The sequence below is a fragment of the Diachasma alloeum genome, unplaced genomic scaffold (genome assembly GCF_001412515.2).
Source record: "Diachasma alloeum isolate Michigan unplaced genomic scaffold, Dall2.0 Dall_scaffold_00313, whole genome shotgun sequence".
Lineage (NCBI taxonomy): Eukaryota > Metazoa > Arthropoda > Insecta > Hymenoptera > Braconidae > Diachasma > Diachasma alloeum.
Window position 1 is genome coordinate 1,472,709 of NW_021680452.1, and position 26,139 is coordinate 1,498,847.

The 26,139-nt window shown below is 35.3% G+C and overlaps 1 protein-coding gene and 1 non-coding gene across 2 annotated transcripts; both read left to right on the forward strand.

The window, feature by feature from the left end:
- The first annotated feature begins 181 nt into the window (after window positions 1-181).
- Window positions 182-25,287, forward strand: LOC107039931 (coatomer subunit beta'). Its single transcript, XM_015259793.1, has 7 exons — window positions 182-297; window positions 1,996-2,347; window positions 3,919-4,538; window positions 6,303-6,891; window positions 15,124-16,028; window positions 21,315-21,584; window positions 25,021-25,287. The coding sequence occupies exons 1-7, from the start codon at window positions 295-297 to the stop codon at window positions 25,057-25,059; spliced, it is 2,778 nt and encodes a 925-aa protein (XP_015115279.1). The 5' UTR covers window positions 182-294; the 3' UTR covers window positions 25,060-25,287.
- Window positions 10,966-11,039, forward strand: Trnak-cuu. The gene has a single exon. It is a non-coding gene; the product is annotated as a tRNA-Lys (tRNA).
- Window positions 25,288-26,139: the final 852 nt, after the last annotated feature.

Genomic DNA, 26,139 nt, shown 5'->3' on the forward strand with positions numbered 1-26,139 from the left:
CGATTTTTTTTTAATTTCCAAGGAAAATTAATTTTTTTAATCAGACCTTGCCATACCGTCAAGAGATTACGACGATTGAGGACGGTCTGTTTTACCTCAAACTCTCCCCTTCTTCCAAATTTTTTCATTTCAAATACACCAGATGCGCGCGCCTCTCTTTCTGTCTCAGCAGTCTCACCAGCCACGTCCTAACTTCATGGCAGCGGTGTCTTGTTTGGATCTGGAAGCCCGTATTTTATACTAATTTACAATAAGGATTAACAACAAACTGCAGACTCCCACAGGAAGCACAAAATGGTGAGTGAGATTCTCATAAAAAAAAGGTTTCATTCAACAATGAGCTCCGAGGCAATTGCTGGCAATATAAACAAAAGTGATCGGTTGGGTTAAGTCTGATGACGTTCACAGGCGGAGCACACTGCACGTCAAAATTGCGTCAACACCTGATCAACAATTAATCCCTCCTAATTAACAATAAAATGCCACTCGTCCTGAATAATCAAATCCCAAATCTATTCAGTTAAAAGCAATTAATTCTCGTTTATCAACTCCAACTCAACAGGATCTTCACTTTTATCTTCTTTCCTTTCATTTTTTTGACTCGTTCGTACATTAAAATGATTAATAAATCAATTATGAAGAAGGGTGAATGAGAGTTATTCATATCAAATGATTTTTCACTGGATTTTCCAAGGATTTTTCGTTGTGTTAAGCCTGATGTTGTTCACAGGCGAAGCACATGACACGTCAAAGTTGCATCAACATCTGATCAACAATTAATCCCTCCTAATTAACAATAAAATGCCACTCGTCCTGAATAATCAAATCCCAAATCTATTCAGTTAAAAGCAATTAATTCTCGTTTATCAACTCCAACTCAACAGGATCTTCACTTTTATCTTCTTTCCCTTCATTTTTTTGACTCGTTCGTACATTAAAATGATTAATAAATCAATTATGAAGAAGAGTGAATGAGAGCTATTCAAGTCAAATGATTTTTCACTGGATTTTCCAAGGATTTTTCGTTGTGTTAAGCCTGATGTTGTTCACAGGCGGAGCACATGACACGTCAAAGTTGCGTCAACACCTGATCAACAATTAAGTTCTCCTAATTAACAATAACATTCCATTCATCCTTAATAATCAATCCCCAAGTTTATTGAATTAAACGCAATTAATTCATGATTATTAACTCCAACTCAACAGGATCTTCACTTTTATCTTCTTTCCCTTCATTTTTTTGACTCATTGTTACATTAAAATGATTAATAAATCAATTATGAAGAAGCAGAAATGAGTGAGGTGTTCATTTTAAAAGATTTGTCACTGAATTTTTCAATGATTTTTCGTTGTGTTAAGCTTGATATTGTTCTCAGGCGGAGTACACCACACGTCGAAATTGCATTAATCATTAATAAAAACCCATTCGTTTTTAAAGGACAATTCCACAATCTATTGAATTGGAGACATGGAATTTACGGTTATTCACTTCAACGTAACATTTACTTTTAGCTTTTTCCCCTCTTTTGCGGACGCATTTTGCGGACGTGTTCAGATTTATAATAATTAATTAACCAATGATGAACCAAATGAGACATGCCAGTTAATCAACCAGTGATGGATTCACAACTATCTACTTCAATGCACCACAGACTTTGCTTAATTCTTCTTTCTTTTCATTATTTCAACTCATTCATCTGTCAAAATAATGATTAACAAACTAACCATAAAGACAGGAGGATAAGAGTTGAATTAGCGCGTCCTAATTAACTATCAAGTTTTATTTTTCATTAACAATTATTCCCAAAATTGAATGAATTACGAATAATAAATTCTCAATCATTTACTCCAGTCACTTTAACTTGACCCAATGTCTCCTGCCGTCTTGTCTTCTTGACTCATTCATAGATTAGAGTAGTCAACTGTGTAATAATGAAGAAGAGGAAGAAAGTTGATAATTTAAAATTTTAAGAAAGATTTTCACGATTGCTTTAGCCCCTACGTTTGGACATAAAGCGTAGACTGACAGCGAGGTCTGACCGAGTGAAGAGTGTCGACCTCCATCCAACAGAGCCATGGATGCTGTGCTCGTTGTACCAGGGCAACGTCAACATCTGGAACCACGAGAGCCAGACCCTGGTGAAGACTTTCGAGGTCTGCGATTTGCCTGTCAGAGCAGCCAAGTTCGTACCCAGGAAAAATTGGGTGGTCACTGGTTCCGATGACATGCAAGTCAGGGTTTTTAATTATAATACACTGGAGAGGGTGCACTCCTTCGAGGCGCACAGTGATTATGTCAGATGTATCGCGGTGCATCCCACTCAACCGTTCATACTTACTAGCAGTGGTAAGTGTCCTCACTATTTGTTTTGGTCTTTACACAGAGACAAAAAACAATGAAAAATTGTGAGAAAATGCCATAATATTTGTTCATCCTTTGTTTAACTTTTCCATTGAAATCGTTCAGTCACAAATATCAGTAGCGAAACGTTAAAACGATTTAAGGCCCGGGTGTACTATCTTTCGAATGTTATCTGGATTTTTTTTATCTTTCGTAATCCAAAATTGTCAATTGAGTGGTACATCATGTAGAAATTCCCAAAAATTATGATAGAATGATAAAAAAAATAGAAAAAATTCTGAACTTTTTCAAAGAGCTTTTTTAATTGAGATTCAGAATGAGTTGAAAAAAGTGGAAATTACAAACATCTGATTCGCTGTGGCAAATTATCTATTAGCTGTCATTTTCCATGGTGGATAACAAAACAATAACTCCTCATGGGAAGTGACAGCTAGGTATCTCAATTTTCAAAACAGTGGTATGTAGTCATCTGCCATTTTTATGTGATAAAAGTGTGATTAAAAAATTCACCAAAATATTACAACTTTTTTCAAAGAGCCTTTTCCGTAATAAATGTCTCTGTGCAGTGTGGGAAAAGATTTTCGAAATCAGTCTTCCCCCTGCATGATATTGGGTAACAGGCCGCCATTTGTCACCATAAATCAGATACATTTTTCAATTTCTTGTTACTCAACTTATTCTGAATATAAGTTAAAAATGCTCTTTGAAAAAATTGAGAATTTTTTCTACTTTTTTCTCATTATTCATTCATAATTTTTCAAAACTTCTGCATGATGCAGAACTTAATTGACCATTTCAGATGACGAAAGATGAAAAAAAACATTGACATAACGTTCGAAAGCTAGTACACCCAGACCTTAAGTCGATTTAGCTCTCGACTGAGTTTTCGAGGAATATTTCCGAATTTAAGGGCGATATGGAAATTTTTGTAATTATCCTTTGTGGAGCTTCGCTCCACAAAAACGGAATAAACAACAATTTTTTTATTCAATTTCCCCAAGAATGTGACGTTTACAATTGAAACAAAGAAATGTTCTCAGTTCGATTTTCATCGTCATCTTAAACCTGAAATTATTCTCAAAAGGAGAAGTAATCTATCGAAAGGTGTTCTTACAGAGAATTTCTTCAGCTGCATAAAGTTTCTTAAAGTGAAACAGAACCCCTGAGTCTATATGAACTTTTAGAATTGTGTTTCCCCCTGCAATTATTATATTTTATTTATGAAACTACTTTATTGACTCAATAATGCAATGATCGAGTGGATGAAGTAATTTCATAGATTTAAAGTAATAATTGTAGAAGAAAACAATTCTAAAATTTCAAATAGACACACGGGTTCCGTTTCCCCTTAAGGGTACTAAGGTGGGGTTACTTTGCTCCAAAAATTGAAATTCGATGATGTATTTGTTTACCAATGTTTACCCAATTTTTTGGAACGCCTCTAAGGACATCCCATGATAAAGCAAAACTTGGATTTATTAATGACAATTTTTGGATAATTAATTTAAAAAATTTCATCCAATATTTTTTCACTCGAAACTTCCCTATTCTTCCAGACGACATGTTAATAAAACTATGGAACTGGGAGAAATCCTGGCGAGGCCAACAAGTCTTCGAGGGCCACACTCACTACGTAATGCAGATTGTCTTCAACCCAAAGGACAACAACACATTCGCAAGTGCCTCCCTGGACCGAACCGTAAAAGTTTGGCAGTTGGGTTCATCCACAGCAAATTTCACTCTCGAGGGTCACGAGAAAGGAGTCAACTGTGTGGATTACTACCACGGAGGGGACAAACCCTACTTGATCTCTGGGGCTGACGACAGATACGTCAAGATCTGGGATTACCAGAACAAAACGTGTGTCCAGACACTGGAGGGACACACACAGAATATTTCGGCCGTTTGTTTCCACCCTGAGCTACCAATTGTCCTCACAGGCTCTGAGGATGGAACCGTGAGAATCTGGCACGCAGGGACGTACAGATTGGAGTCCTCGTTGAATTATGGGTTTGAACGTGTCTGGACCATTGCAAGTATGAAGGGATCGAATAATGTGGCCATTGGTTATGATGAGGGAAGTGTCATGATCAAAGTGGGAAGGGAGGAACCAGCGGTGTCCATGGACTCGATGGGCGGAAAGATTGTGTGGGCGAAGCACAGTGAAATTCAACAGGTGAATATTGATTATAATTCATATAATTCCAGTTCCTCCAATTCAATTTTCGTAAAGAGGCAACTATATGATGCCAATTATAGAATCGAATGGGAATTAACAAACTGTTTAACAACGAAATAGGGAAATATCATACAAGGCAAAACACTCGTCAATTATTCAATTCAATTCTTTATTTCCTTGATGTTACAAAAGTTTTTCTTTGTTTTACATCTACACATGCCTCCCGTCTCCTTCACCATAGAATTGTATCTCCTCTCTCCTCCTCAGAATAACAATAATTTTTTAAAAAGTCAAATAATTCAATAGCGAAGTGGTAAAAGGAGATATGTCAATTTTGACTATTGTTCGGTTTTCAATCAATATCTCGGAATCTAAGGGAGGTAGCAAAATTTTTGTTATAACCTTTTTTGTGGAGCCGATTGAGTGCTACAACAAATGTAATTACAAAAATTTCGCTATCTCCCTTAGATTCGGAAATATTCCTCAAAAACTCAACTGGGAGATAAGTCGACTTATCTCCGTTTACCACTTCAGTACTGAATTATAACAAAATCTCTGTGCGCCTGAATTTCAAGTAAACAATAACACAAAGGTAAACAGATCTTGCCTGAAACCAATGCGGATGTCTACACCGTTTTGAAACGTTTTGAAGAATATTCGCAAATAATTTAAGAAAATTACACTCGTTAATTAAATTTCTCATATTTATGTTTAGATTAACTTTCGTATCTAATTTATATTATTGGTTTCCAAAGTTCAATATCACTGATATTCATTTATCCATTCGAGCATGTTTTCTATCTTTTTTTTGTTCATGCATGATTGAATGTATCCAAGTATCTTGTACAGTTTCATAGGAAATAGCTTTGACGATTTTCAATCATCGAATCCATCAACTTTATCGTAAGAAAAAAATTAGGAAAATACATGCACAATCAGTGTCATTCAAATAACATTTAGTAAAAATGAGTTTTTTGAAACATTCCTTCCTGGTGAATTAATCCCAATTGAAATTATAAAATTAATCATGCAACTTTCGAAAACATTATTTGTTTGGTATGAAATCAAATTCTGACACAATTTCGAGTATCCACAAATTCATTAAGATTTCGGAAAAATTATTTTTACGATGAACAATTCATTGTTTTAAATTATTCATGAAAGACAACTGGTAATCTTTGAAATTTAAAGTTTTTCAAGTGTTTTATAACTCATTTATAAAACGTGGAAATTCCAATTTTTTCAAAGTTCAAAAATGTTGCCTAACTGTAGAAAAAATAACAAGTTGGATGCTAAAAGTTTAACTAGTTGTCACTGCAAAATATTCCATGAAGGATTTCAACTGTCAAGGTGGAGCTGGATGAATACTCTTGACTATTTCCTTTAACCCCTCACCGACGGGGCCGTTTTGTTTCCAAGCGTGGAGTACACTCGATACAAGTAGAATATAATGACTTTTAATCAACGCAAAATTATAAAACTGATATGTAATTGAAGCTACAGTATTCCTCTTTTCGTTATTTGTTTGGTTGAGTTAAATTCCATAGTTTTGGAAATAATCAATTTTAAAGAAAGTGATTCATATTTTCATAGGTCGATGCATGGCATCAACCCCGTACCTGCGGGGTTAATGTTCATAACTCAAAAACAAGTTCATCAAAATGTGTCATTTGGTGCTGTTTTACATGCGATGGTGTGAATTGTATTTTTCTAGCGACAGTTCTGAAAAGTCGATTATCACCTCTGACTTTTTCGTTCTAGGTGAACCTAAAAGCCCTCGGAGAGGAGGCACAAGATGGTGAGCGCCTGCCGCTGGCCGTCAAAGACATGGGCGCCTGCGAGATCTACCCCCAGACAATCCAGCACAACCCCAACGGCCGTTTCCTTGTGGTCTGCGGTGACGGCGAGTACATAATCTACACCTCCATGGCCCTCCGCAACAAGGCCTTCGGTCAGGCCTTAGAATTCGTCTGGGCCTCGGACTCCTCCCAGTACGCAGTCCGTGAGAGTTCATCCGTCGTCAAAGTCTTCAAGAACTTCAAGGAGAAGAAGGTCCTCAAACCCGATTTCGGAGTGGACGGAATCTTCGGGGGCTTCCTCTTGGGAGTCTCCTCGGTCTCCGGTCTCTCCTTCTTCGACTGGGACACACTGAAACTCGTCAGGAGAATCGATATTCAGCCGACCCACGTGTATTGGGCGGAGAACGCCTCTCTGATAGCCCTCGCCACAGCAGACCAGTACTTCATCCTGAAGTATCATGCAGATGTCGTCGCAAATGCTCCGGAGAACGCTGAAGACATTGAAGACGCATTTGAGATGGTGGCAGACATGTCTGAAGTCGTGAAAACAGGTAAGATTTCATAACATTTTCTTGTCTATTTCATTCAACAACGTTCAAGTGCCCTTGGGATGCCATTAATTCGCGGACATTTCTTTTTATGCAACAATTAACAAATTTCTCTTGATCATTTCATGTGCTAAATGGAAAAAGGCCGTACCTGATCTAGAGAACATGAAATTTGGACGATTTGGACTCTGTAAAAATCATTTTGACCCAACTTTTGAGGGCAATTTTTTTTTTGGCGCATACGACCTTTTTCCACAAGTATTTCTGCAATAGTCGAAAAGTAAAAAAAAAATCTTTTCACTGTTTTGTCTTTATTTTTCTGAAATTCGTTCGTTCTTTTGAAGAAGTAAACATTATTCTAGAGAAGTTTATATTGTAAAAAAGTATGGAAAAGGGGTGTATGCGCAAAAAAAATTGTCCTCAAAAGTTGGGTTAAAAGGATTCTAGAGAGCTAAAATCGTCCAGATTTTATGTCCAGATTTTAAGCAAATTTCTGTTGATCATTTCACGTGCTAAATGGAAAAAGGCCGTACCTAATCTAGAGAACATGAAATTTGGACGATTTGGACTCTGCAAAAATCATTTTGACCCAACTTTTGAGGGCAATTTTTTTTTTTTGCGCATACGACCTTTTTCCACAAGTATTTCTGCAATAGTCGAAAAGTAAAAAAAAAATCTTTTCACTGTTTTGTCTTTATTTTTCTGAAATTCGGTCGTTCTTTTGAAGAAGTAAACATTATTCTAGAGAAGTTTATATTGGAAAAAAGTGTGGAAAAGGGGTGTATGCGCAAAAAAAATTGTCCTCAAAAGTTGGGTTAAAAGGATTCTAGAGAGCTAAAATCGTCCAGATTTTATGTCCAGATTTTAAGCAAATTTCTGTTGATCATTTCACGTGCTAAATGGAAAAAGGCCGTACCTAATCTAGAGAACATGAAATTTGGACGATTTGGACTCTGCAAAAATCATTTTGACCCAACTTTTGAGGGCAATTTTTTTTTTTTGCGCATACGACCTTTTTCCACAAGTATTTCTGCAATAGTCGAAAAGTAAAAAAAAAATCTTTTCACTGTTTTGTCTTTATTTTTCTGAAATTCGGTCGTTCTTTTGAAGAAGTAAACATTATTCTAGAGAAGTTTATATTGGAAAAAAGTGTGGAAAAGGGGTGTATGCGCAAAAAAAATTGTCCTCAAAAGTTGGGTTAAAAGGATTCTAGAGAGCTAAAATCGTCCAGATTTTATGTCCAGATTTTAAGCAAATTTCTCTTGATCATTTCACATGCTAAATGGAAAAAGGCCGTACCTAATCTAGAGAACATGAAATTTGGACGATTTGGACTCTGCAAAAATCATTTTAACCCAACTTTTGAGGGCAATTTTTTTTGGCGCATACGACCTTTTTCCACAAGTATTTCTGCAATAGTGGAAAAGTAAAAAAAAAATCTTTTCACTGTTTTGTCTTTATTTTCCTGAAATTCGTTCGTTCTTTTGAAGAAGTAAACATTATTCTAGAGAAGTTTATATTGTAAAAAAGTATGGAAAAGGGGTGTATGCGCAAAAAAAATTGTCCTCAAAAGTTGGGTTAAAAGGATTCTAGAGAGCTAAAATCGTCCAGATTTTATGTTCCCTAGATTAGTTTTATACGACTTTTTTCCACTTCGTTGATCTAAAAATCCCAAAAATGGTCAATACCACCTGTAGTTGTGAGAGCCACCAAGTGATCTCTAAACTACCTACTCTTGGAGGCTAACCAATGATATCTCTAGGAGGGAATCAATGATGGGGCTCAACCAATGAGATCAAGGGGAACCCAGTGATATCATTGGTTGGCCCCCAAGACTAGTTAATTTAGAGACCACTTGATGACTCCCACATCTACATTGCGATCGCGAATAAACACAACTGAACACTGAGATAAGAAATTAGTTTCGCCGAAAAATTATGTCTTCCGCGGAAGAGATCCTTTCAATTTAAGGTATATCCCAAGACAATGCCACCTAAAAATTAATCCCTAGGGATTCCCCGAGAAAATTCCAAATGACTTAATTTATTGCATTCACATAAGATATTGAGTTTTTCTATCATCATATGTTGTTGATGAAGGCAACAATAACTGTTTGAATCAAATAAGAAATTATTTGTTAACCTCCTCATCCGAGCTCGCTAAAATATTTTTTTAGAATTTATTGACACATGCTAAACGGTTTCTATTGATTTCAGAGGAAAGAGAGATAGTTCCTTGGGACAATTAAAAAGTTTCAGTCCAAACTCTCATTTTTTTGACTATATTCCCCATACCCTGAAAATTGTTGCAAGAGAACTGATGGGTCCATTAATTGTTTGAATCAAATAAGAAATGATTTCACGAAATTTCCATTTTTTTAGAGTTGAATAATTATATATGTGGACGTCCGCATGAAAAGAGACCACTTTGTCGATTCTAGTTTTCAAGATATTCACGTTTCTGTCTCAGCAACTCCCATTTACATCAACGTTGAATTGTTTTTTTCATCTTCTCTGGCGACGTCATTTTTGACCCTATGAGGATCATTTTGGGCTCAAAATGTGCGGAATATTATAAATATTATCAGAGTATACATAATTTCACATCAACAAAGTGGTCTCTTTTCATGCGGACGTCCACATATATTTAGAGCTGAATATATATCTAGTGCAAAATTTTTAAAAAATCACCGTATTCGGAATTTATCAATCTATCGCGAATTAATTTTTTTAGAACATCGTAAGAAACGTTTTCTCGTAAGATGGAAAAATCGAGTTTAGAAAATTTGAGAAAATTCTTTTGTTTTCTAAAAAATTCCAGAAATTTTTTGGGTTTTTTCGAAAAAAATCTTGAATCCTTTTAAAAATTCGAACAAAGATAAGGGACTTGCATGCTGTAACAATCAACGTAAGGTAAATGACCCTACGCTCGTCTAGCTAAGGTGAACACATCATTAGTCCAATATTTCTATCAAAATAAGCGTGAAGATGCGATGATTTAAGTTAAATATCAGAGGGTAAAACCTTCAGAATTGGAATTTATTTATATTAATTATGATAATTACTATTTTTTAATAAATAATCGTCCATGAATGTGAAAAGTCCCATGTCCCTACGCTCGTTCATTTGTCCCCATGCTCGTTTGACACATGTCCCCATCCTCGTCTCGTGATTTGAGTGATATGGAAAGGTTATATCCGAATTAATTACATCGTGAGTATCCTATGTTGTGATAAAACAACATTAAAAAATATCTCGATGCCCAAAATTATATTTCCATTGGACAGTCCAACCTTTTAAATGATTTTTTCATCCGTTTAGTCCGTTACCAGTTGACAGTTGGGTGCAAAACGAGCGTAGGATCAATGCCATTTTCATTGTACCTATTCTTTTAATTGGCAATATTTCAGTGAAATATCCGGATATTACTATAATTTATGCATTTTTATTAAATTTTCAACTATTCGAAACCTTCGCCAAGGGATTTTTAATTCCATTTTACTATTGTAACGGAGATATTAACGTTTTAAAATTGTGAGTTTCTCAACTTGTGGCTTAAGAATTAACTCTGTCGTAGCGCGAATTGATGTGAATGTGATTTTTCTCTCTTATTATTCAATAAATCACTCTGCGTTGGTATCTATAACTTTTCTTATTGACTAAAATAATAACTCCAATCGTACTTCACTCTTAATAGACTCTTGGGACTATCAAAATGATTGAAATGTCACACCTGGCAGGATCTGAACGAGCGTAGGGACAAAGACGGGCATAAGTACATTTACCTTAGAAACTCCTAGAAAATGACAGAATTTTTCGGAAATTCTTAAACCTTCTGGTGAATTTTAGAAATTTAGTGAGTTTTGGAAAGATACAAGGCGAGTTTTCTATATTATTTTATTTATTATTTATATTTCATTATTTATTTATTATTTTATTATTTTATATTATGCTTCTGGGTTTGATTGACTGTTGGAAGAGTTCAATTTTCATTATTTGGGGGGAATAATTCGATTATGAGTTCTATCTCGGGGGCACTTACATGGTCTTCTAGATATAAAGTTCTTCTACCACCAAAGCCCGGCTAGCTCAGTACGGCAGAGCATGAGACTCTTAATCTCAGGGTCGTGGGTTCGAGCCCCACGTTGGGCGTTATTTTTTTTTTTTCGTCATAATACGTGCGAAATAGACCTAATCGTTTTTAAGCAATTTTTTTAATATCAAAAACAACTTTGAGCATTACTATCAAACGCAATAGTGATAAGTGCAGGCGCACGGCGTCTGAAAGTTTTCCGTTTGATTACCACGTGAAATTTATCTTTTGCTGGGCAGAGCGTCTCAATTTTTAGTTTAAGGGGAGACCGCTGTGAAATTTGAAAGTCTCGGCTCGGCCTTAAGAGCCATTGGATGACTTTTGATATATGAAAGGACATATAAAAAAGTGATAAAAATTTCGGACCCGAACCGTTTTGCTCCTTTATATTTATTAGATCATGAGAAAATGTTTTTTTCATCACGCTGTAACGAAAACTTTTCGACACGCTCCGCATGCCAAAAAATCCACTTTCCGGCACATTGTGATGAAAAATATTGTTCGTAACTCGTGAAAAAATGTTTTCATTGCTCAAGCCCAAAAAGGCCTCTTTTACCGACGGTAGTTAAGCATGAGAAGTAGGTCTTTTTACCGTTGAGCAGTATAAAAGTGAGAAATGCACTACTTAGGAGTGAAAAAGTGAGAAATGCACTCCTTAGGACTGAAAAACGTGTGGCGCCACCCAGCGTTAATGTACCAAAATATAAAACTACATATAAAAACTGATAAATTCAGCCAGTGAATCCCCTTCATTATCTTCAAAATTGTTAAATTTTAAATTTGAAAATACACCTGAAAATTAAAATGAAAAATAAATTATTAAAAAATCTTAATTTTGATAATAATAATATTAGAAATATCATTTCATAGAAAATTTTTTATTGAAACTCTGAAATAAACTACAACGTAAACGCAAGAATAATACTCATAGTTTAAATAATAAAATCTAACAAAACAATCAGTTATGCCCATCTATCTCAACTAAGATCTCGAGANGACTCACGTGCCTCGTGCGCCTGTACTCCACCAGCGTTGAATTCAGCACTTCTCCGCCTTAGCACGTAATATACTATTTTTAGCTCGTGGGATTATATCACTCGCCTTCGGCTCATGATATAAACCTCCCACTCGCCAAAAAACACTTTTTGTACTCGTTACGAAATATACTATTTTATTTTTTAGTTTTTTTTTCTTCTTTTTAACAAATGCTAAAATTTGTTGTATTCCCCCCATTTTTTTTGTTATACATTTTTTTGTTAAACATTTTCACTTGACACCCTTAAGAGTTTAAGGCCCGGTCGCCCCGAGCCCTGTTAGCTATTTAAACCCCAGGATAAATTTATCCATGTGTAATCCTTATGGACTAACAGACCGTTATCTCTGGCGGTTTAGTTAACAGGCGATGGTGCAACCGGGGCTTAGGAAATTTCAATATTGGGAGGAGTTCATTTATGAGTTGAACTTGAGTTGAAAAGTCATGATTCTATTGAAAATACGTTGAAATGACGACTTAATTGCAAATATCTTTTCTACAAAAAAGTTTTAAGAGGCAATGCAACTTACCATCAGAGTAGAAACTGGATTCCAAGTTCATTCGTTGTCAGACGACTATTCCGCAAACCCAAATTCTTATACTATAAATATCAAGATTATTGATGATGTAAGAATTTGGGTTTTGCTAAATAGTCATTTGACAACGAAAAAACTTGGAATCCAGTTTCTACTCTGATGGTAAGTTTAATTGCCTCTTAAGGATAATCAGTATTCAAAAAATGCAGCCAATTTTATAAAAAGTTTTTCACATATTATTGAATCTATTTAGACACCGTTTGCAAAATTTGAGACACCCCAGAAGCAGAACAACAACAAAAATTATTTTCAACGTTGCTGTTTATACATGAGGTTAACCCCTCACGTACGGCGGGGTCCCTAGAACGCATCTTGTCCCAACGGCCGGGAGGCTTACGTCGACGCGTCAATTCCATTGTTTAATCAGCAATAACTCGAAAACAGGTGATCGAGAAAACTTGAAATAAAATGCATTGAATGAATTGAAATTTGAAATAAACGCCCTGAGAATTCTGTTTTTTTCCGCATTCAAGTCACACCGATTTATCCTCCAGGGCAATTTTTCGCCGAGATCTCCAAATTCGCTGAATTTATTTATAATAAATGCATTATTCAATGAATTGAAATTTAACTTGTGCCATTCGATAGGAAGGTCATCAAAGTATTTTCACCAAAAATCCCAAAATTTTTCTGTAAAATTTCCTCGACAAACGAGATGATTGAATATGATTAAATCGGAGCAAGATAGTATTTTCATCCACGGCTTTTGTTAATATAAAAAAAAATAGAAAAAATGCATTGAGAAAAAAAATCAAGGATTTCACTGCACAGACAATTTTATTGACTTTCCAATTTTTTTTTCCAAAAGTCCATATGTGTCTTAGAATTCGAGAAAATAATTTTTTACTGCTGACGGAAAGGGTCCATACGATGTATGGACCCCGGGCGATAGGACAAGTTCGTGTCTCCATACATCGTATAGAGCCCGTACGTGAGGGGTTAAAGGGAGCATCGATAATTTCAGCATTTTTTCCAAATTGCCAACTGGTCGATAATGTAGGGAAAATGCACGAGCTATCGATGCTCCCTTTAACCTCATGTATAAGCAACAACTTTAAAGATAATTTTTTCCAGCCACCTTTGAAAATTTTCTGGATGAAATTCTCTTTTTAATAATAACAAGAGGTCGGTAATAATGGATTTTCGTAGACAAAATATTGAAAAACTCGAATTTTGCCAATTACGTCATGTTTTATTTTAAAAATTTTGCAATTATCCATTTCCACAATCGAATAAACAATAAAATAATTGATTTGAGTCATAATGGAAGTTGGGCAAAGGTCCTACATCTATTTCATTTTGGATGTTTTGGTGCAAAATTTACCAATTTTCGTTAGAGATTTCTGAAAAGTCTCCAGATAATGCTAATTATACTTTTGGAAAATCTTCATTTAATCATTTTATGCCTTTAGATGTATAATCAACATTATCTGAAGGTTTTATAGAGATTTCTTATGGAAAACAGGAAATTTCGACTCAAAAATTGAAAAAAAAATAGATCTCGGTTTTTGCTCAACTTCCGATATGGCTCAAAACACTCGTTTTCATTGGAAAATTCATCATTGTAGTGTTTGAAAAAAGAATTTTATTCCATAAATTTTTAAAGACGGCACTTGTGTGGAAAAAACGTAAAATCACGGAAAAAACATGGGGTAAAAACTGCCCAGTAGATGGATGTTTTTTTTTCGCAATTGAAAAAAAAATTGATTGAAAAAAAATCGCCATTCAGGGATTGAGAATCACAACAATTAGTGAAAATTCAAAGCAACAATTCGCATTTCAGCATTTTTTGCGTAATTTCCTATCCAAAACTAGCTCGTCCATCTATAGGGCAGTGTCCATCTACTGGGTGGCTTACCCTATCTTCCATGCGGGCTATATAGAAATTCAGAACAAAAATCAGGCAATAGTTTTAAAAATCCTGTAAAAAATCGTCGTTCTCTTTCGAGAGAATACTGTAATCGCAAAAGTAACGCAATGGACACTGTTAGAAATTTTCGTATGAAATTTCCAGTACACGTGGGAATTTTTATCGAATTTAATTACCACTGAAATTTCAATGAAAATTCAGAACTTCGTGAAAAAATCACAGAGAACTGTAAATTTCAGTTCCATTTTTCCCTGAAACGTAATAGAAAACGAGAAAATTCCAGAAAATATATTCTTGAATTTTCAGAATATTAACACTGAATGCGATTTGGGGGGAAAAATCCTGAATTTCCGATTTTACTGAAAATTCAATGTAATTTGGCACTAAATATTCCTATTCAATTAGAAACTCCAATAAATTAAGGAATTATCGTCTTTATGCTGCTTAAAATTCTGGAAACGTACTGAATTTTCAGTGAACCCTGGAATTTCATGATTTTTTCCCCCTAAATCGCATTCAGTGTCACTCTCCTCAAAATTAGTAGTCAACTGCCCATGAAATTGATTTTTTTTCCAACAGTATACCCCGCAAACCCCTCTCGATTTCGAACCCAAAAATCAACTTTTACTCTCCCCATTCCACAGGACTATGGGTGGGCGACTGCTTCATCTACACCAACAGCGTCAACAGGATCAACTACTTCGTTGGTGGGGAAGTGGTCACAATATCCCACCTCGACAGACCGATGTATCTCCTGGGATACGTCCCCAGGGACAACAGACTGTACCTCTGCGACAAAGAGCTCGCAATTGTCTCTTACTCACTACTCCTCTCCGTCCTGGAGTATCAGACTGCCGTCATGAGAAAGGACTTCGAAACAGCTGACAGGGTTCTTCCAACTGTCCCCAAGGAGCACAGAACTCGAGTCGCTCATTTTCTGGAGAAACAGGGCTTCAAGAAACAGGCGCTCGACGTGTCCACAGACCCTGAGCACAGATTTGAGCTTGCACTTGCCCTTGGAAATCTGGAGATTGCGCATAATTTGGCGAAAGAGGCGAATAGCCAGCAGAAGTGGCGACAATTGGCCTCTCTGGCGACTCAGAAGGGAAAGCTGACACTCGCACAGGAGTGCCTGCATCAGGCACAAGATTTTGGAGGGTTGTTACTGTTGGCTACCAGTACTGGCAACGCTGGCATGATTGAGAAGCTGGGGGAGGCTGCTGACGACGGAGGCAAGAACAACATTTCGTTCCTGTCGAGCTTTCTCCTGGGGGATGTCGACAAGTGTCTGGACATCCTGGTGAAGACAGACAGGATACCTGAGGCCGCCTTCTTCGCTAGGGCTTATGCTCCCAGCAAGATCTCACATGTCGTGAAACTCTGGAAGGAGAAGCTGTCGACGGTGAGTGAGAAGGCCGGACAGAGTCTGGCTGATCCTGAACAGTACGAGAACCTCTTCCCTGGGTATAGGGAGGCACTCAAGGTCGAACAATTCCTGAGGGCTGAGGGGAAGAGGAGAATACCTGCTGCCGAGTTTTCTGCTGTTAAGGTAATTGAGATCTTCTTTTCATCCTAATTTTATTCATTTTTTGAACGTTGGAACCCCAATTCAAGGAACGTTTTTGTTTGATAAATGGGGTTGTAACTTTGCAATATACTTGCTAATAAGAAACTGCAGGACTGAGAGGAGATTACTATGAGTTTTAAAAGTCGTGGGATATTGGAGTGAGAGTTCTCATGCATTGAAGATTGATTATATATGTCTAAAAACGAAGGATTAGTGCAAAAAAATTAATTGTTTATTGTTCGTTTTTGAGCCACAAAGGTTTTTTTGAAAATTTTTGAAAAAAATGGGTACAATAACAATTATGCATTGGTTTTTTGAAATTCGAATCCTACACAGCTAGTTTCGTTTTGTTTAATATAAAAATTTGCGCCATTCATGTAAAGTAGGCAGAAAAATTGTGCTTAAAATATTAAAAATATATTCTCGATTCTTTCAGAAATATTTTTCGGGCTATTTTGCATGAATGGTACAATTTTTTATTGAAAAAATAACGAAATTAGCGGTAAGAGTTGAATTTCAAAAAAATAATTCGTAGTTGTTATTGCACACATTTTTTCCGAAAATTTAAAAAACATTTTAAGTCCTGGACGATTTTTACCATTTTAAGCGTTTGCGGGGTAAACGAATAATAAACAATTAGTTTTTTTGCACTAATTATTCGTTTTTAGGCATATATAATCGATCTTCAAGGTATGAGATATCTCATTCCAATAGCCCGCGACTTTTAAAACTCGTAGTAGTTTCCCTTTAAGGAATGTACTAAATATGCAAAGAATTTTGCTACTGGGACAGTCACGTACTGGAACATTTACCTTACACCGAGAGAGAAACTAACAAGTTCTCAAACAAGTCTTGTTTGGGACGATAAAATCGTTAGTTGAACATCACCAAAAAATAGTTTGGTTCGAATTTGAAAGTCTCTAGCATGAATAATTGCTCTGCTTTCAACACAACGAAATATTTGACTCAAGAGGCGGATCATTTGTACAAAACGGTGCCTTTTCAATATAAAAATATCCTTTATAGAGAGAAGTTTACCAAGAAATATTTTGTCCCTAAGTTACAAGATTGCTGTCATAATAGTATATTTCGTAACGAGTGCAAAAAAGTGTTTTTTGGCGAGTGGGAGGTTTATATCACGAGCCGAAGGCGAGTGATATAATCCCACGAGCTAAAAAACATTTTTTCACGAGTTACGAACAATATTTTTCATCACAATGTGGCGGAAATTGGACTTTTAGGCACGCGGAGCGTGCCGAAAAGTTCACTTTTCGTCACAGCGTGATGAAATTATTATTTCATTTAAGGCCTGGGTGTACTATCTTTCGAATGTTATCTGGATTTTTTTTATCTTTCGTAATCCAAAATTGTCAATTGAGTGGTGGTACATCATGTAGAAATTCCCAAAAATTATGATTGAATGATAAAAAAAAATAGAAAAAATTCTGAACTTTTTCAAAGAGCGTTTTTAATTGAGATTCAGAATGAGTTGAAAAAAGTGGAAATTACAAATATCTGATTCGCTGTGGCAAATGATCTATTAGCTGTCATTTTCCATGGTGGATAACAAAACACTAACTCCTCATGGGAAGTGACAGCTAGGTATCTCAATTTTCAAAACAGTGGTATGTAGTCATCTGCTATTTTGATGTGATAAAAGTGCGATTAAAAAATTCTCCAAAATATTGCAATTTTTTTCAAAGAGCCTTTTCCGTAATAAGTGTCTCTGTGCAGTGTGGGAAAAGATTTACGAAATCAGTCTTCACCCTGCATGATATTGGATGACAAGCCCCCATTTGTCACCGTAAATTAGATACATTTTTCAATTTCTTGTTATTGAACTTATTCTAAATATAAATTAAAAATGCTCCTTGAAAAAATTAAGAATTTTTCCTACTTTTTTTTTATTATTCATTCATAATTTTTTAAAACTTCTGCATGATGCAGGACTTAATTGCCAATTCAGATGACGAAAGATGAAAAAAAAACATCGAGATAACGTTCGAAAGATAGTACACCCGGGCCTTAAGAATTCATGTTTTTCTATGATTTCGCTTCATTTAAGCATCCAGTAACGAAGCAGTAGTGCTGAAAATTATATTTCTTGCTTGCACAGAACGTAAATTTTTTTTGAAAAGACTAAATCTATTTTTGCAATAAAATTTTTCAATTTTAGCGCCCGCTTCGCAAGTTTGGCACAAAAAAACCTTTTTTGGTAGTTTTTAACAACCAATTGTTTTTGGCAGTAAGACTTGTTTGAGAACTCTACTGTTTTTCTCTCAGTGTAGTGGGTTCCAGGGTGTAATTGGCAAATTGATTGGGTACTTATCTGCTCTTTACCATTTTTCCCCATCGCTTGTTCTTTACACCGGTCTATAGGCTGTTTTACGGTCGTCACATTACGGGGGGTTTATGATCTAGTACTCCCGTTTATTATGGTGATTGGTTGACTATTAAATCGCAATATTTACGCTGCTCGAATCGTCGAGCCGTGACAAATCAATTCTTCAGCGCTATCGGATTAATTCACATTCTTATGGGGTTTTTCATCATTCATTAGTATTTTTATGAGACGTGACAGCTTAGTTTGGCGATTAAGGACTGTTTTCTTGGGCAAATTAGCTTATTTCAATCAAAAATATGATTTTCAGTTTCAGGAAATTTATACAATTCGACAAATGAATGATTCGTTATATAATTTCTAAACATAACTAGATTAGTTTTACATCAGGAAAAATCCTCAATTTCAGAACGAGAATGGTCTTGCTTTGGGGACCTGGATGTTCTTGATCTAAGAATTTCAAGGTTTTTATTTTAACAGCTCAAAGGTTCTGGATCCTAGAACTAAAATTCCCTGAAAACAAAAGAGGATGTACTTTAACTTTTTTCAGCTTTTAATGTTATTTATTGCAAGAAACATACATTCTTACAAATGGCCATGATCCGAGGGCTGATTGCCTTGAATACACTTCTTTTGTACAGTATCAAATTATCTCTATCAGGAGTTGTGCACATGTGGTTCAATGTTGATGATAATTAGACTTGAGAAAAAGATGTAGTTTAATTTGAGCACAATTATGCAAGATTTAATGAAACGTTGATGAGAATTACAACAATTTTATCTGATTTTTAGGTACACTAGATCTGTGCGCGCGCTTGTCTTTTTGTTGTGAAAATGAAGAAATCGAATTTATTACTTCATATACTCATAGATGTTTTATAAATATTGATAATGACTTAAAGAGAATTAAGAGAATGAAGAGTGAAACATCAATGAATAATTTTCAATTTTCGATTAATTCTTTTTTTTTTGCTTTTTAAAATAATCTCATTAAAATCTGCAATTGTTGAAAAATGAGGGGAGGGTTATGAATTAATTTCCCAGAAAACTGAAAAAAATTCATGAATTTTTCGGAAAATTCCAGTTTTCCAGATAACCGTAGCTCTTCAAAGATTTTTCTCGAATTATTTGGGAAACCGAAGAATTTTCATGAATTTTGTAGAGTTTAGAATTTATGTATGAAAATCTGAGAAGCAAGAATTGATCATTTGTGCGTATGAAATATGAAAAAATTAAAATTTGGGAAGTGAAGAATAATTTGTATGTTAAAAAAATTCAGAAATACTGTGTTTTTTTCTCATTATCAACAATTAGGCAATTTAGATGTTTTTTGATATAAAGATAAACTTCACACATGAAAAAATGAAAAATATGACGCAGAAAAAAATTTTGCCATTTGAAGAATTTGAAAATACCGTGGATTTTTTTCAACGACTACTTCACGTGACTCATTGACTAATTAAAATTGAGGATTAGCGGTCAGGCAGTTTCGAGATATTTCGATATAAAACAACTTCACGTTTCTTTCATCTTTAGTAAAATAGGAAAATACCGGGGATTTTTTTCAGCGACTACTTCACGTGACTCATTGACCAATCGAAATTGAGGATTAGAGGTCAGGCGGTTTCGAGATATTTCGATAGAAAATAACTTCACGTTTCTTTCATCTTCAATAAATAGGAAAATAATAATAATATAATAGGAGGATATAGGCTATCCAATAGAAGTTTATCCTTCTCGAATTCAAAGAGACTTATTGACATTTGGAAAAGATATTTCGAAAGTCAATGGAATGGTCTCTGCAGTGAACTATTTCATTTTATTTTATTTTTTTCAATGCATTTATAATATTTTTTTCTATGAACAAAAGTTGTAGATGAAAATTTTACATCCACCTAATTCAATCATATTAAATCATCCCGTTTATCGACAAAATTTCCCCCAAAAATTTTGAAATTTTTACTGAAAACACTTCAATGATCCTTCTATTGAATGGCGGAAGTGAAATTTCGATTTGTTGCACAATTTGTTTATATAAATAAATTTAGCATGTTCGAAGATCTCGGCATCCAATTGTCGGCAAACATTGAAACTGATGTCAAAAATTAGGAAATTGTCTAGGAATTTATTTCAATAGCGAAGTGGTAAACCGGTGTAAATCGATTTTGACTATTGGCCAGTTTTCAATAAATATCTCAGAAGCTAAGGGAAATACCGAAATTGTCGTGATTTCCTTTTTTGTAGCTCTCAATTTGCTCTACAAAAAAGGTTATAACAACAATTTTGCTGTTTCCCTTAGATTTTGAGATATTCATTGAAAACTGGGCAATAGTCAAAATCGACTTATATCGGTTTACGACTTAGCCAATGTATTTTATCGCAATTTCATTGAAGTTCATTGAATAACGGAGTTGACGCACCGTAAGTCTCCCGGCCATTGGGACAAGCCGCGTTATATGGTCGCCGTACATGAGGAGTTAAAAATGAAAATTTCTCTTATTTCCAAAATTTTGAAATGTCGAACGTTTTTTTTTTTATTATTTAAGCTTGCTGACACCTTCAGGTTTATAAAGCTACAAAAGTAAATTAGTATATTTCGTAACGAGCTAAAAAACATTTTTTCACGAGTTACGAACAATATTTTTCATCACAATGTGGCGGAAATCGAACTTTTAGGCACGTGGAGCGTGCCGAAAAGTTCACTTTTCGTCACAGCGTGATGAAAATAAATATATACATGTAAACATATGTGAATATCAAGTATGTTTGACATTTTACAGAAAGTTTGTTTTTGGTGTCCATGGCGTGTTTCAATATTAGTTTACTATATGTTCAGATTACATTTCACTAAGAATTTGTTTATTGTTCCGATACATTCTTTCTCCAATTTATGTCGAACGCTTAATCTTAACAATTGCCGTTTACAGCCAAATATCGAGAGAAAGCCTCTGGAGGAAATGCTGGCAGCCGAGCAAGCCGGGGAATTCCACCCAAGTAACAGTGCGAGATCCGCAGAGCTTGAGAACGATTCCGACAAATTAGCCAACAGATTACAAGAATTGGGATTTGGTAGATCAACAGTTGCACCTGAGCCCCAGTCCTCGACCGCACCCAAAAGCAGTAAGTCGAGGCCCCTCACCATCGACGACGACGATCTTGACCTGGACCTCGAGCTTGATGAAAACATCGACACAACTGTGAGTGTAAAAAACATGAAAACAATATCGATCCTCCGAATCGATGAAATGCATTAAGGAAAGTCAATTAGTGATTAACTTGTCCTCGAGTGGACCGTACCGGGGTAACTCTAGACAGGCTATTGTATTTCCAAAATAAACTGGGGGCTGCGCATGTATTTCCCCTCGCGCTGCAGAGATTGAAATAATGCAATATGAGCGGGAGGATTTTTTTTCGTCATGGGTCGAGCTATTGGGGAATGAAGAGGTCGAACGCCGGTCGAACGGGGTGGCTAGTTAGCGTTCAGATTCACCAGGGGTTGGACTTTTAGGTATTATTTCCATGTTGATATTTTTACTCTGAAAAAATTGAAACCTCTTGGAGCTTGGGTGTTTCGACTCTGAAAGTTCCATGCAAAGCTCTTTATCTTCATGAAACCAGTCACATGTATGAACAGTACATTGAATATGTTAAGGCCCGGGTGTACTATCTTTCGAACGTTATCTCGATGTTTTTTTTCTCTTTCGTCATCTGAAATTGTCAATTAAGTCCTGCATCATGCAGAAGTTCTGAAAAATTATGAATGAATAAGCAAAAAAAAAGTAGAAGAAATTCTTAATTTTTTCAAAGAGCATTTTTAATTTATATTCAAAATAATTTGAGTAACAAGAAATTGAAAAATGTATCTGATTTACGGTGACAAATGGCGGCCTGTCATCCAATATCATGCAGGGGGAAGACTGATTCCGTAAATCTTTTCCCACACTGGACAGAGACATTTATTACGGAAAAGGCTCTTTGAAAAAAGTTGTAATATTTTGGAGAATTTTTTAATCACACTTTTATCACATAAAAATGGCAGATGACTACATACCACTGTTTTGAAAATTGAGATACCTAGCTGTCACTTCCCATGAGGAGTTATTGTTTTGTTATTCACCATGGAAAATGACCGCTAATAGATAATGTGCCACACCGAATCAGATATTTGTAATTTCCACTTTTTTCAACTCATTCTGAAAAATCATTCAAAGCGTTTCAATTAAAAACGCTCTTTGAAAAAGTTCGGAATTTTTTCTATATTTTTTTATTATTCTATCATCATTTTTGGGAATTTCTACATGATGTACCACTCAATTGACAATTTTGGATTACGAAAGATAAAAAAAATCCAGATAACAGTCGAAAGATAGTACACCCGGGTCTTAAATCGACTAATTTTTTTATATGAAACTAACTAGGAGGTTACGCCCCCTGTTCGCTCCGCTCGCCAACCCCCATATGATCCACATATGACCCCCATATACCCATCGTGACCTTTATTTTGACCCTCAATTTTGGAGTCTTAATTTCGAGTATAAAATTGTCATCACCAGAAGTCGATTTGGATTTTTATAATACAGAGAGAGATATATATAGAGACCCTGATTGTGGCTCTTAATATGACCTTCGTGACCCTTATTCTGACCCCCGTGACCCTTTCTCAGCGTTATGACCCTTATTTTCACCCACGTGACCCTTATTCTGGCCTTGGTGACCTTTAATTTTGGAGTCTTAATTTCGAGTACAAAATTTTGATCACCAAAAGTCGATTTGGATTTTTATAATATAGAGAGATACGTTTAGGGGAAAATGTCAAAGAAACTTTTTGTTTGTCCATAAAATTTTCTGCAAGAAGAGTGTCCGATTTTTTCTGCGATGATTTAAAATTGTATTTCGTGTCTCTTAGCTTATTAAAGGGTTTCATATGCGGAAAAAAATGATGACATTGATTTTACTATTTTCTAAAACGCTCCTCGCAGTTGTCATGGTTGTGTTTGCAAATTTTTGGCAATTTCGTTTATAAGTTATTGACAACCACCAGGACATGAATTATTTTTTACAAACGATTGATACTGACGATAATTTTCGTAATGAGCAGAGAAATTTTTTTCTGATTTTTCAAGTTTTTTTCTAGATTTTATATTGTAATTATGGGATTTATCAGGATGAAAGTCCATGAAAACAGAGAGTTAGGTAAAACAGAACTATTTATTTGAGAGGTCTTCACGCCTCTTCTCTCCTCGAGAGACTGACTCCTTAGAGAAAAACTGAAGTGCTCCTTTGGCCTCTGGCCTCCATGGTTTTCCCTTGTCACCATGTGTCGGACAAGGGTCTGTTGTTCTTGAAATTTGTGTGTGTAATGGACACAGACCCCACACATATATAAACCGCTCGTAAAAGAAAATACTGGGCAAGAGAAAATAATTTGGAATGTAGACGCATTAGAGAAGTAAACAGTTGAGTGATTTTGTAAATTCCAATATTTTAGTCTTCTGCCAAATGGTGAAATGTTCATTTTCTCATAAGACTGTGTTATTTTGGCACTTTTAAATCAATTATTGTTAATGTTACTCGACTGCTGATTGTGCAGAAACTTAACCAGAATGTTTCTATTCATATCAACTTCGATTTAGAATTTATTTCAGATTTTAATCCTCAAATTTGCGTTGGTTATATTTTTACATTTTTAAATACTGAAATAATGGTAAAAATCCTCAACATTCCTCAGATAATGTCTGCTACTTATTTATTGTTTCGACATCTCATTTATTCTTTCGACAATGCAGTTCACTGGTATCTTTTCTTGTTTTTCAAAAACCAGTGAGGAAACCTTTCAAACAACACTTTATGTTATGTGCAACTATCCGGAGAACCTCTAGATTTCGCAAGTTTAGTCTCCAAGTAAAAAAGCCTCTCGAATGATTCCTCTAAATCTCGTCGTATTCAAGATATTTCCTAAAAAATCTTTTCCTGACAACGAAAGAAGGAAAAATCTTGAGGACAAAATACATAAAAGTCGGATTTTGCATTACCCACTAAATGACGGGGTTAGTATGTTATGGAAAGAGGGCTGTAAACAAAATACACCGTTACTGCTGACGAGTAAACAGCCCCAAAGGGGATTTACAAAAGCACTCAAAGGGCCATCGCAGTATTCCTGTTATGGTCCATTTGTATCGATTACACTGCTCACTGTTAATGATCTATATTTCACTCCATTTGCACTGATTAACGTGCTACCGTCAACACAGACCAAGAAATTTTTGTTTTTCAAGCTAACATCCTTATTTTTTAAATTCATTGAATTCAAATTCAATGAGTAAAAATTCTTAGAAACAAGTGGTTTTGTCTATAACTATCAGTTATATGGTCCTGAAAATCAGACAATCTCACTAAAGTTTAACAACATTCCCCCTTATTTGACGGAATTATTTTGTCATTAAGATTCAGCGAATTTTAATGACAAAATAAATATCCTGAAGTTCAACGATTGTTTCTTTGTACATTTTAACTTGGAAGAAGCCATCTACGAAATCACACGAGAAAGAAAAATGAAAGGGACAATTATTTTTAGACTAGAAAAAGTCATTTTGTTAATAAAAATTAATAACTATCATTTGATTATGATTACAGGATGTTAATCTGGACGATGATCTACTGGCCGAAGATTAGAACGAGTGAGAATAAAGTGGGTTTATTATTCATTCGGTCGCCAGCCATTCCCCAACATTATTTTCCATCTATTCGAGTATTAAAGTGATGAATTCATCAAAGGGAGACTTTTTTAATTGTTCGAATGATTTTATATGATTTCAATTCACATGAAAACATCAATAAGAATTAAATATATTGTTAATATAAATAAATGTGGACGTGTGCAATGTCCAAATTTTCTTCAAAGCTTTTCTGTTCATCATTTTTATTTCTAAACATTCACAATCAACCTGACATGGCGAGGGATAGACATGAGTTTTATCTGGTTCTAGGAGAATTCATCCCAAAACAAATCAATCCCACGACAATTTCATCCCAAACATCAAATTCCAATGGAATTTTTCACGGTCGCAACGATAATTCAGGGAGAGAAAAATATTAACTTTATTTTCACAGAAAAAGGCACTAAATGCAACATCAAAATCAATCAGATACTTCACGATTCCCTCGTAGAATTGTTTACACAGCCGATCAATGGTTTAACAGGAAACATTGCAAAAAAAACGGTTAAATCATTCTTATCCATCTCAATTAGAGATGGAAATGCGTCACATGACCTGTCATATGATGGTCATGCCACCGTCATTGACGGTCACATGACGAGGCGTTCATGACGGCTGTCACAATTCCCCCTCCGTCTTCTGTGATCGTCACAACTTGTCAAGAAAAAATGACAGTCATTTTTTATCTATATAGTTGAAACTTTATTTTTTTCTCGTTCAATTTTCAGTTGAATTCCTTTTGTATTGGCCTAATCCGCATTTTAAGGATGTTCTACACCCTTTCTGCCAAAATTCACGTTTTTTTAAATTTTTCTGGCAAACTTATGATGGAATTGACGTGAAAAAATATAACGTTTTTGCGTTTTGTCATTATTTAATGACTGACGAAATTTGAAGGTGGTGCGAACATTTTCCTGCGTTTTCTCTAAACTTTTAAAAAGAATCACAAAACTGTAGAAAAAACGCATGAAAATTATCGCACCACTACGCAACTTCGTGAGCCATTAAAGAATGACAAACCACAAAATCGTTATAT